The 13,555-nt window shown below is 42.6% G+C and overlaps 1 protein-coding gene across 1 annotated transcript in view; it reads right to left on the reverse strand.

The window, feature by feature from the left end:
- Nucleotides 1–13,555, reverse strand: part of FNTB (farnesyltransferase, CAAX box, subunit beta) — a 61,314-nt gene that overhangs the window by 10,207 nt on the left and 37,552 nt on the right. Inside the window, exons 7-9 of the mRNA XM_012777725.2 lie at nucleotides 10,854–10,940; nucleotides 4,290–4,419; nucleotides 1,707–1,839 (exon numbers count right to left, since the gene is read on the reverse strand). Of these exons, the coding sequence (XP_012633179.1) occupies nucleotides 1,707–1,839; nucleotides 4,290–4,419; nucleotides 10,854–10,940 (350 nt within the window). The remainder of the gene's footprint in view (nucleotides 1–1,706; nucleotides 1,840–4,289; nucleotides 4,420–10,853; nucleotides 10,941–13,555) is intronic.

Here is a 13,555-nt window from a genome sequence, read left to right on the forward strand (position 1 = left end):
AAAACAAACATCACCTGTGATTTCATATCCCAGATACTTTCGATTGATTTTTTTGGAGTTGATTCTTCACTAAAAAATGGGATTACACACATACTGCTTTCATATGATCACAACCTATGGTGAATACCTTTCTACACTGCATCTCCTTTGACTCCTAAAGTCAGTATTTTACCCACCACTCACAGCACTTCCCTTCGTCCTGTCTGCGCCAAGTCCAAGAAACTCACTGTGTCAGAGAAGCAGGTGAGCCTCAGGCCCAACACGGGCATTCTCCCAAGCAATGAAAAGAGCTGAAGCACCAAGATTCACAGGCACCCTTTTCCACAGGCAAAGCTTTGAATGTCACCAAGTCCTCCAGAACTTATACTGCAATAAACAAACTACCAACCAGCAGCCCCCCTGGAAGACTTCAGCAGACAGAGCTCTAGGTGTTCCGAGCATTGCAGGACTACCGAGTCTGATCCCTGCCAGGGATAGGCTGGTAAGACTGACAGTTTCACCAGGTGCTTGGCCTTATCAGTTCTAAAGAAAGAGATCACCAAAACCCCAACCTATTTCTGTTTTGGAAACGTTGAGCTCTCGGGGAATTCCTGACCTTCCTGCCAGTGGTCAACCACAGATTTGCAGGCTCCAGAGTCGGGAATTACATGCCTCAACACTCTGTGACCTAAAGCCTGGTGGCCCCCGGCCGGGAAAACGGGACAGAGACTCCAATTACTTTAATTCAATATCAAAAGTGGCCACAACTCAAGTCAAAGGAAATTAAGAAACTAAAGAAAGGGGCTCAGAAAGAACCAACAAGAAGAAAAAGTGTGGGGAGGAGCAGAAGAAAAGAATCCCATCTCTTACATTCGAGCAATTGATTACTCAACTAAGTCCAAAGAACAGCAACCTGGGCCAAGGGATCTCATTCCAGGAACACATCGGCCACTAGCAGTGCACCATGACCGCCCCTGTCCCACCAGCTTCCTCAGAGACACCCTGTTCTCAGGTAAAGTAATTGAGAAAGATGATCCTGGAGTCAGCAGGCAGTCTGAGGTTTTAAGAGACAGCGAGCAAACATTCCCAGAGCTTTTGCCATCTAACTCCTTCAGCTCTGCATCCCAGTTGCGACCCCATAGAAACCACCATGGGTTTCTCTACTCCAGCAGTACAGCTGGAACAAACTCACATTTAGGCTTGTTCAATGAATTCAAAACATTTCTAATGGCAACTATGCAGCCAGCCAGACATGGCAGGTCCTTTCTCCATGGGTTCTGTTCTCTACCCCTTTATGCAACTGCTCTTCCTGTCATTGTTGCAACCCACAGCGTGGGTTTTCAGCTCTGACACAACCAATACACAGCTCTGTGTTGGAAACCATGGCTTCACCTCCAGCCGAGGTGGCAGCAGCTGCAGGGCCCAGGACAGGAGTGGGCTGCTCCCTCCAGATAACACAGAGGCAGCATCTCCACCCCCTCCTAGCAGTTTAAAGGGAGCTCACTTTGCCACAGACACTTTAAAAAAGCAATGAACAAAGCTAAACCACTGGAACCAAACCTTATTCTGCACGTGCATGGCCCAAGGCAGGAGGCTCCGCACTGGGCCCTCCCAATCCAGGACAGACAAGAGCTCATTTCAACCCTTCTAAAAAAGCACTCTAGCTTCTGGACCGGGCCAACACCCCAGGGAAATCACACAGCCCAGCTCACGGCTCCCCGGCTCACCTTGGGCGTGCAGTGCGCGGTGGAGCAGGGGCAGGAGCCCCGCCTGCCAGAAGGAGTAGCAGCCGTCCACCAGCTTGTTGCAGCGGCCCTGAAATCCTCCTTCAAATCGCATCTGCCGACTCGTCACCCATTGCTGAGAAGGAGACAGATGGGAGAGGCAGTTGTAGGCTAAAAGAGACAAAAATCCAGCAAGACAGGATTCTCCAGAGTCCTCCCGTCTCTTGGCACTCAATTTTCAGTGCTTTGATTTTCTTCCCTTTTTGCTCCCCGCTCCCGGCCACAGATGTAGGGTGCAGCATTTAAGCTGACCCTCTGGGGCAACCAGCATTGATCTCTGCTCCGTGCCTAGCAGACAACTACCTTTGCCCAGGTCCTAAAGCTGTGCTGATGCTGGGAGGATAAAGAGGACACGCTGGTTTGTAAGAAGACCTGCAAAGTCTCTTAATAAACATGGCTTAAATAGGAAATGTAAGGCTAGACCACCAGTGGCTCCTTTCTCATCAATTCCTTGCTCAGGGAAGTTTATTAAAGGCAGATAAATGGAGCTTTATGCTATATCTCATCAGATGATCTCAAACTGTTCCTTTTACTTGGCACCTGGGGAAATTTATCCACGGTCTCGTAGTAAGTCACTAGCTTGACTGGAAGCTGAAGCCATTTGTCCTGATTACCAAATGATGACTCTGCCCAGTCTCTATGGCTGATAGAAGAAAATCTTTTACTTTGAAGCTATAAAATAGCTCTTGATGTCACTCAGTGGTCACACATGACACCACCATCCCTCTTTTATCTCCAAGTTTTCTGAACACACTCTACTCCAGAGATCAAGATAGTCATGGGTTTGGCCTCTAGGAACGAGCAGAACCAACTGACTGAGCAGATAATGGGCAAGATGTTGCTCCCACGTCCAGAGTCCCACTAGACTGAGCTCCTGAAAGCAGCCACTGGGGACCCTCGATGGAAGAGGGTCCAGCTCTCCCTTCACAGTTGTAGTTTAAACTGCATCCCTGTTTAAGGCAACACCCACCCACAGAGAGTCACATTCCCACATTCTTAAAGACATAAAACCCTGCACTGCAGGCTCAGGTGCTAATATATCCTCAGCTGGTCTTAAATGAACCAGTGCTTTAGGGATGATGCCATTTAATGAAAGTGGGCTAAGCATTTCTCAAGAAATAGCAGAAGGAACTACAGTGGGGGGGAGGGCATTCTTCATTTTTACTTACCACACATCTTAAATGTTTTTAGGTCAGACTAATTTATTTTTTCAAGTATCTGAACCCAGGAGTTGGCTTTATTTCCCTTGGCTATATGAATTCATAAAATCCTTCAGATAGAGGGCCTAGTTCTCCCTAAGCCAATGGAGGGAATGGAGTAGTTTGAGTAAGAGGGACACTAACATCTCTTAAGCACCTACTATATGCCAGGCTACATTCTACATACATTCTTTCCTTTAACCTTCAAAGAATAGGACTGTTAGCCCTACCTTATAGAAGGAAAAAACAAACAAAAAAACCCAACCAAACAAACCTCAAGCTAAAATAGACAATTTGCCCAAGATCTCATGTCTAGGAAACAGTAGGGGCAGTGTTCAAATCTAGAATATTGTCATTATAACTCAGGCATTCACTAATTATATTCCTTGCTTCTGTGTGGGCGATGGGACTTTTATGTTTTATCCCTTGTTGTTGATGAGATTTTAAAATGTCTGATAAACTCTAAGCCCAGTGTACAAAATTGGTGGTTGTGGCACAAACTTTCAAGTCTTCAGGAAGCTTTAAGAAGAGCTGGCTCAGGAAGGCTTCCTGAAGAAGTTAAGGGCAAAAACTCTGAGCTTTCTGCAGAGTACAACAGAAACTAGCTTACGATGGGCCACACGACAGCATCGTGTGAACTCAGGGAGAGGAGCTACATGTCAGTTGCAGCTGATATGCTTTAAGGTCCTGGTTGGGGGTGCAACCCCCCCAATGACACAAGGGGGAATACCTTCTTCCCTGTGGTGGCTTTGGGGGTGTATTGGGTGTGTGTGATCTCTCTCCCGGAAGCTGGCTGCTTTCTGAGCTTATTCTCAATATTGCCAGGAGCTTGGACTCCAGACATAAATGCTTGGGCTGCCTTCTCAATGCAGCTCTGCCTGGAGAACTCATTTAAACGTAGGTACTAAATGTTCACATAGTGCAGCAGGTAATAAAAGCTGGGCTTCAAAATGCTTCAAAGCTCTTCTTATAACTCTTCCTCTTAGAAGATTCTTTCTAAGACCCATGAAAACTTCCAATTCTAAGAGACTGAAGCATGGGGAAGGTATTCCAGCTCACACCAGGTGTCTGCAGAACATCTGCAGTTGGCCTATCACACTATGCAGAAAGTTCTAGGGAAGATCAAAAGGCGGGAAGAAGGGGGCTGAGACGGAGAGCTCCAACAACTACATCTAAACTTCACCCCAGCACTTGCAGTTTGTGAGCTCAAGGCCAGAACCCCGTCAGCCCTTCCCACAGCCACACCCTCCCTGAAGCCTGGGTACAGTCTGGGTACAGTCACATCACCAGTGACCTGGGGCCTGACAAGGAGACAGCAGATACTCACTAACAAGCTCTTCAAGTTCAAGGAGCGTTCCTTCTTGAGGATTACCAGCGCGGCCAGGCCACAGAAAGTATAGCCACCGTGCGCCTCCATCCCTGGCACCCCGCCAATGCCACCTTCCCAGTTCTGACACCTAAGAAGAGACGGAGAAAGGCACAGCGGGCAGTGAGTGGATGCACACAAGCACAGGACCTTCCCAGGAGGCAGAGGAGTTCGCTCAGATGCAGGCAGAAGCCGTCACAACTATGAGTGCAAACAGGCCAACTAACTGTAGGAGAAGCCTTTTCCGCATAAATAAATGAGTGAATGAATAAGTAAATAAAACCCAGAAACTTGCAAACCATCTACTTATGCAGGATACATAGTAATTCAAATTATTACTCTTTGAAAAAAGTTATAAAAATCGTATATATGGTATGATAACCACCAGGTTAAAATAAAATTGAAAAATAATTGCTGATTCTGGTGATCTTTGAGGGCAGGTGTAATGGTAATATTTTTCCTTTTTGTTTTTCTCTATTTTCGAAAAGTTTCTATAAATGAACCTGTATACTATTCAAAATGAAACTATTTTAAAAAATTATAATTTCTTACATATTCAAATCATCCATCTATTATTATTATTTGGGGTTAAAGTATATATTAAGAATGTATTTTCTAGTCACAAAAACATGCATAATCTTTAGCACAGCAATACAGGGCCATTTCTAGGCATCAATCTTACAAAATAAATAAGAATGTGTCCAAAGATCAGGCTGTAAGAACGTTTACTGTATTCCAACTTATAACAGTGAAATGTTAAAAACAACTCAGAAGTTCAACAATCGAGGACTGGTTATGTAAATTATGGTACATCTATGCAACAGAATACTACACAGGCATTTCAAATGATGATAGAGAAGTGTATTTAAAGATATTCCAAATATATGAAATAAGTTTATCAAATGATAATGAACTGTACTACTATTTCATTTCCAAGATCCTGAAAGATATACACCAAAAGAGTGGTTATTCTTTTGGGTGGTGGATTATAAGTGATTTAGGTTTCCTTCTTTTTGCCTGTCTATAATAAACATATTTTATCTGTGAAATAAAGAAATTTTCTTTTAGGTTTATCTTCATTAAACCCTGTAGAACTTTACTTCCAACTATCTCTAATTATTTTCATACAGTCACATTTCTTAGAGGTGAGTCTGCTTCACAATCCCACTGTAGTACAGGTACACAGGTCATGGACACCTAATCCAAAAGCCAGTAGAACATAGGGTAGGAGAGAAAGCTAGCAGTAATAACTTCTTGTATTCTGGGCACCTCTCCCTAGAGGCCTGGCATCTTGGGAACTCACAGGCCTTTTCCAGAGAGGCTCCAGGCCCAGGGAGATGAGCAGTGCAGACCGCAGTGTCACAGATCGGCCACCACTCACTGTACGGATTCTTTAGCATCCTCTCTCCCCCACCCTCCACCACTGCACAATCACATGCCCTAAGTTTTGTTTCTGGTGCACTTCAGTGCATGTGGCTACCTGGAGTGCAGGAAGAGCTCAAGTTTGAAAGGTGTGATGAATGAAAAACATGCAAGGAACCTCTTTAAATTTTTTTCTTAGTCTTTTTTTTTTTAGTGAGCATTACCATTTCAACTAAAAAGTCCAAACTTTTAAAAGCATAAAATAAATAATGAAAAGGTTTCCTGCCCACCCTGGCCACCTCATCCTTCTCACCAGCAGTGACTGTCAGTTTCTGCATCCCAGTCTCTCTTTCTACACACACACAAGATATGCATATATGTTACTTTCCTTCCCTTTGTTTTTACATAGATAGGAGCATATGATACACGCTGCACCTTGCTTTTTTCATTTAGTAAAATTCTTTGGGAGTGTCTTCTAGCTAACTATAGGATCCCAGTAAAATGAAAGTAAAGGATTTTAAAAATGGATAAACCCACAAGGAAAAGAGAACAGAGAAGATATGAACACAGAGAAGAGATAACAAAATTTTGAAAGCTAGAAAAGAAGGAGAATAAAAAGTAACTGATTTAGCAGAAGAAACTCTCCCTAGCCAAAGGGTGGGGGTGGAGGTGGGGAAGAGGCAACAAAAAGCAAGGTGATTTGCTCCAAGGAAAGGCTTGTAGATGACAGACACAAGGTGCCCCTCAAAGTGAGATGAGCTTGAATCAAGTTCATTGGCTGCAAACTTATATAAGAATCAGCTCTCCAGGTCCCCTCCCCAAACCCAGCAAAATGGGAGTTTTAGGGGTTTAGTCAAAAGGATCTGGATTCCAAGCTGAGAGCAGGAGGGAGGCACCGCACCAAACAAGGGGGTTAAGTGAGAATCTACAATCTGAACACGAATACCTGCAGCTCCTTCCCTATTAGCATCTCACAAAGCCGACTGTCAGCTTCATACCCCAAGCAGGAATCTAGAAGATTTCTCCCTAAGGAGAATGGTAAGACCAAGGAAAAACCCTACAGATACTGACACATGAGAATTCCCTCCAATGACTAGCTGGGTCATAGCCCACCCTTGCACATAGCTCCCCGTCAGCTTTTTAGTGCTGGACTGAAACACAGACAGCTGTGGAGCACCAGATATTTGAGTGAAGTCTCTAATATGAGAGAGAAAGACACCACAAGCAAACAAAAATAAATTGGAGGAAATATTATAGGGAGCAGAAGAAAAATGTTTAAAGTTAAATCTTTAGAAAAAAATATTATATGAAGTAAGAATACTGCAAAGGTAACATATCCCTAAAACAACAAAATGTAAAAAATAAGCACTCGGGGGAGAAAACTGAGCTCTGGAAAATTACAAAGGGGATTACAGAAATAAAAACTCAACTTGAGAGGCTGAGGTGGGAAGATCACTAAAGGCCAGGAGTTTGAGACCAGCCTGGACAACATAGCAAGACTCCATCACTGCAAAAAAACATTTAAAAATTAGCCAAGTGCAGTAGCACATGCCTGTAGTCCTAGCTACTTGGGAGGCTGAGGCAAGAAGATCACCTGAGCCCAGGAATTGAAGCTGCAATGACCTATGATGACACCACTGCACTCCAGCCTGGGCAACAGAGTGAGACTCTGTCTCAAAACAACAACAACAAAAAAACACAACAACAAAAAAAAATGATGACAATGACAACAAAGTAAAAAAAAACTCAAAGGATTAGAAGATAAATGAAAAGGGACTCTCTTAGAAAGTACAAGAAGGATTAAAAAATGTGAAACAAAAAAATACTCTGAAAAATTAAAAGATCAACTCTACTAATAGGATATTGTTTAAAAAGAGTAAACAGAAAATGGAAGAGAAGAAATTGTCAAAGAAACACTATAGTGAAGTTTCTTGGTACTGGAGTATGTGAACGTCAAAATTGAAGAGGCCTGCTGAGTGCCCAGCATGATGAATGAAAAATGATCCACATTAAGGTTCATCATCATGAAGTTTCCAAATAGCAAGAATAAAGATTCCAAAATCCCTGAGAGAGTGATGGGATGGGGTGGAGGAAAACAGGGAGAAGCAAAACAAAACACACAGAGGATTAGGAATCACAATGGCCCTGCCAGGCAGTAGAGCACAGTGGAATCCACTTGATTTCTTCGTATTTCAGCTTAATAAAAAATTCAATATCCCATCATTCAACATAAGGAAACTATGGTACACAGAGAAATTACATAACTCATCCAAGGCACAAAGCTAATATAAATGGCAAAACTGGGATTCAAACACAGGCTGTCAGAGTTCTGTGTCCAGCAAGTGCCTAACAAATCAGTCCTCCTGCAAACAACAGCTATACACTCTGAACAAAATACAAAAAAACAGCTTCCTGGGGGCTCTGCTGACTGAAAAGAGGCAAGCAGATTTTGGTGGGGTTTGAAACTTGGAGCAGACAACAGCAAGGCATTCATTCATCCCCCACCACCCCACTTTTTTCCTGTTGCGTTTGCGCTGAGCATGGCTATCCAGGGGCGACAGCAGACCAGGTGTCTAATAGAAAGCCAACCACTTTTCTGGCAAGAGAAAGAGGATGCCAGGAGGTGAGGAGGAATCCAGAAAGAGGAGAGTCAACAAAGGAAAACCCCAAATTCTACCTTTAAACTCAATTCAGGTTTCTGCCTGACCTCTAAATGAGAACCACACTGGGCAATCAGAAAGCAGCTGCTAAGAATCGAGACCTGAAGCCACTGCCCACTATAGGCCAGGCATGGCAGTTTGCGGTTTGAGTCTGACCAAGTCGATCGTCTGCTAACACAAAAACACCGACACCCTTTGGAGCACTCTAACAGAATCCATAATATTATGTGGTATTATACCTACAACACAGAATCACAATGTCCAACATACAATCGAAAAATCACTCAACATACAGAGAGGAAAATGTGACATGGCAATTCTAAGATACCCAAATGTGGAAATAACCAGACAAGGATTTGAAAGTAGATGTTATAATTACTTATTTACCACAGTGAAGAAAAATACACTCATAATGAATAAAAAGATGGGTAATCTCAGCTGAGAAACATAAAATATAAAAAAGAACCAAACCCTGGTAGTGCCTACTCTCAATCTCTAAACTATAGCTACCTTCCTACTAAGCATTACATAGTCCTCGATGAATGCAGGTTCTTATTATCATCAGCCTTGTTAACAATGATACTAAGAGCTAGAAGATAATGGACCAATGCTTACAAAATTCAGAAAGAATACAGTTTATACCATTTCCATCTTAGAAATCTCTAACCAAATAAACTGTCAATCAAGTGTAAGATTAAAATAAAGACGCAAAATCTTAAAAATTTATCTCCCCTGTACCCTTTTTGGGGATCTATTGGAGTATGTGTTTCATTAAAGTGAGTAAGTAAACGGAGCAAAGACGACCTGGGGCTTCAACAAAGGAGAGAAGTGACAAGAATTTCATGCTGAAAGGAAGCTTCTGGATGCCTGCTGTGCAGCAAGCTGGGAGCAATCTGTGCAGACTGAAGCAGGAGGGCAGAGGCTTTAGGAGGGGTGACTGGAAACGTACGTACACACACACACACACACACACACACACACACACACACAATTACCTGAAATGTTTGACTACACTCAGAGTAATTTTTTTATAGCTCTGGCAGAGAATTAGGGAATAAATTCATGACATATACATTCATGATATTTATTATTAACTCCAGGAATATGAAAGTTAGAGAAAAGAATAAATATGATCAGAGTAAATATGGTCATCTGGTTTCACTGTAAACAAGTACTACATAAAAATCAAAATTTTGAAAAACAATACAACTTAGCTATCATTCCATAATATTACATGTGTATTCTACTATACCTTTTGTTGTAAACTATAAAATGTTTGAGACATCCAAGAAAGTATAGCAAATAATATATAGAACATATATGGATCTAACACCTACCTTAGATTTAGTCATACACATTTTAGTCTTTTTTTTTTTTTTAGATAGAGTCTCACTCTGTTGCCTGGGCTAGAGTGTCGTGGCGTAGCAGCTTCAAACTCCTGGGCTCAAACAATCCTTCTGCCTCAGCCTCCCGATTAGCTGGGACTACAGGTATGAACCACCATGCCCAGCTAATTTATATATATATATATTTGTGTGTGTGTGTGTATTTTAAGTTGTCCAGCTAATTTCTATGTTTTTTTTTTTTTTTTTTCAGTAGAGACAGGGTCTCACTCTTGCTCAGGCTGGTCTCAAACCCCTGAGCTCAAACGATCCGCCTGCCTCGGCCTCCAAGATTGCTACTATGATTACAGGTGTGAGTCACTACACCCGGCCAAGGCATTTTTTTTTTTTCAAAGAAATGAACTGTTTCAGTTGAAGTCTCCTTTGTAGGCTTCCCCTGATCTCACTTCCTTTGCTCTCTCCCCAGAAGTAACCACCATCCTGAATTTGCTGTTTATCTTTCCTGTGCATGTTTTTATATTATTACTACATGTGATTCTTCCTATAAACGATACAGAATTGTCTTGCATGTTTTCAAATGTTAAGTAAATGTGCTGATCTGTATGGGGGTTTTTGTGTGTTTTCTTTAACATATTTTTTATTTCAATATTGTTTTTGAGATTTTTCCATATTGATACATAGTTCATTCATTTTGACTGCTAGATCATATTCCAATGTGACTATGCTACAACGTAACCATCTCCTGTTTATGAACACTGAACCTGTTCCAAGCTTTCTGCTGTTATAAATAGTCCTAGGCTCGTCCGTTTTGTGCATGTGTGTGTTTCTGCAGGAGTGGAATTCCTGGCTTGCCATCAAGGGCACCTTTGAGATAGTGCCAAATTGCTCTCCAAACTGGTTAAATCAATTTAGATTCCCACTGATACTGTTTACCACAGTTTTTGATCTTTGCCAATCTAAACTATAACACAACATTAAAGAAAGTTTGGAAAAAAAGAACTTTTAAGTATATTTTAAATGCATAGTCATTAGATAACCCTAATACATCTCTTGTAATTTTATATTCCCTTCCGGCCCTTTTTCATTGTCTTTATTTTTCCAAAGTCAAGTTTTGACCACCTGCTCCTCAAGAGGCCAGGAGAAACCCTGGGTTCTCTCACCTTGCTATCCATTCCGCAGTGCCCTCAAAGAGGTCCGGAGTGATGATGTTGGTCAGAGAGGCTACCGAGGTGGCACAGTATGCGCTTCTGGAAAGACAAAAACAGGGGAAATGGGTTAAGCTCTAAGGAAGAGCTCAACGAGGCTCAGTGAACTTCGTGGGTGGATAGCTCGCCTTGCCTAGTAAGCTGTAATCACCTCCTGTCCTCACTCTTGGCACACGGTCAGTCCTCCTGGGTCTCCAACTGAGAGGTGTGACATTCTATTTGGATAGAGTTGCTCACGGCATGGCATGGCTTCAGTGAAAGAACATGACATTCTATTCTCCCTACCTCCACATGGTCAAATCTACATCAGAGGAAATAACAGCCATATCAATTCATGTCACAAGTGGATTTAGCTCTTCTTTCAAAGACCTACAATGGTTCCCACAACTCCACGGTGTCATTCAGGTACGTCCAACATGCTCATTCATCCAGATGTCAGTACTATTTCAGACCCAGGATTTCTGTTTGTCTATGGCCTGGACACACTGAAGGTTCTCTATATTTTTTATGCAACAGACACACTCCAAAGCAGGCCACCAAACCCTAACAGCTGTTTAGACCAAACAAGAGGCATAGGAGGTGAGCCCACTCAGATATATTCCTTAAACCTCCAAAGGGAGGAAAGAGCTTTGATTTCAAGGACCTCAGCAGTATACATATAGATATATACCTTTAAATGAAAAAGGAGGAGTGTGTGTGTGTGTGTGTGTGTGTGTGTGTGTGTATTTTAACATAATCCTACTTGATTTGAGATAATTCTTGTCCTTCCACCTCCCAGCCCCAATTCTTCCTGGGACACATTTTATTTCAGCTTCTCCCTGTGTCATGGAACCACAGGCTGCCTCCCCTTCCCCTCTATGGTCTTTTCAAATATCCAGTATGGGGAAGACAAAAACTATTTGTTCGAATTCTACTCACAAATCCTTTCCCTAAGGAACATAAAAGCGAGGAAAAAGAAGGGTCTAGTTTCCATCTTATTCAGGACAGACATACCATGAAGCCGAACTTACTGAGGCATTCCAAAGAAACCTCTGCAGAAGCTGCATGCATTATTATCCTACTGGCAGCTTTTCATCAGCGCTGCTCCGGCTGGCCAAAGGCGCAGCGGAAGTTTAGGTACAGCAGCAGGCATCTGGAGCACGCAAGAGTCCTACGTGCCAATGCCAAATGTTATCATTTACCATAAGCTAACTTCGAAGGTCTGATCTAACTTCCTTTGGGTCTTGGGCCCTCAATGAGGCTCAAAAATATTTGCTCTTGAACCCTAGTGTGATCTCTGAGGTGGGGAGATGGCCTATAATACAGTTTTGCCTCTCATAAATGGGAGAACTGAGAAGTGATGCCTGAAGACATCAGTCCCAGATCTCACACTGACAGAGAGCAAACAGAATACAACCTTTTCATGTATTTCTTCCTCTACCCACCCCCATCCAGTCATCACAGGTCTCGACTTTGTCCACTACTCTCCATCCTCACTGCTGCCACCCAAATCCAAGCCACCATTATCGTCTACCTGGATCAGTCTTCTATCCTGTCTCCCTCCCTCCAGCCCCGAAACCAGACGACTTTCACTAAAACACTACAATCCATTCACTGCAGCTGGAGAACTTCTAACAAACTACAAATCAGATCACATCACTCCCTACTTAAAACCCATCAGAATAAACCCCAGGCTCCATGAAAAGAGATCCAAGGGCCTCCCCAGCCTGTCTGCAGCCAGCCCCTCCAGCTCCACTGCTCCCCTGCCCATGAGGCCCCTACACTTCAGCACTGAACTTGGAGTTTCTTGAACACACCCATGATCTCTCATCTAAACCTGTGCAAATGCTGGATCCCTGCCTCCCCTTTTCCCCATGGAATGCTCCAGATCATATAGGCAGAAGGGCAGCAAGTTGGCCTCCACATGCCAAACCATCCCCGGTCACTGCTGCTTCTCTCCAGACCAAATCCACCCAACACACACTCCTGAGTAGCGGCTGATGCTTCCAGGCAAAGGACAATTAAAGGACCACCATGTAGAAAACAATGGAGTTGGGGTACGAGAAACCAGGCAAGGCAAGGAAACTGGATGCAATCTACTAGGTTTTCTCTTTCACATCTTTAATCCTTTACGTAAGTAGAAAGCACAGGCTCTCCACCAGAAGAGTGTGGGTGGATGAAGAATATGGCTACACCACTCTGCAGTGGAACAAATCCATCTTATTGGAGACGTCTCCTAGCGTTTGTCTAGGAGACATGAATAAGAACACGGAAAAAAAACTGGTGCTGGAATAAATAAGAATAATCATATCTGGAAAAGGTATGAGATAAAATACCAAAGGGATATGCTATGCTTTAAGTGAAATAATTTCAGTAGGTTTTAAAAAGCTAAGTTTCAAGACTTATTGGAGAAGTCTCCTAGCATTTGTCTAGGAGATATGAATAAGAACACAGAAAAAAAAACTGGTGCTGGAATAAATAAGAATAATCATATCTGAAAAAGGTATGAGATAAAATACCAAAGGGATCTGCTATGCTTTAAGCGAAATAATTTCAGTAGGTTTTAAAAAGCTACGTTTCAAGACTGTGTATTTAGGTAGGATATCTACAGACTACACATAAAATGTAGTGACCATGAGGGGAAGAATATCTTTTAACCTTTTCCTTAAGAAGAATCA

The sequence above is a fragment of the Microcebus murinus genome, chromosome 6 (genome assembly GCF_040939455.1).
Source record: "Microcebus murinus isolate Inina chromosome 6, M.murinus_Inina_mat1.0, whole genome shotgun sequence".
NCBI classification, from domain to species: Eukaryota; Metazoa; Chordata; class Mammalia; order Primates; family Cheirogaleidae; genus Microcebus; species Microcebus murinus.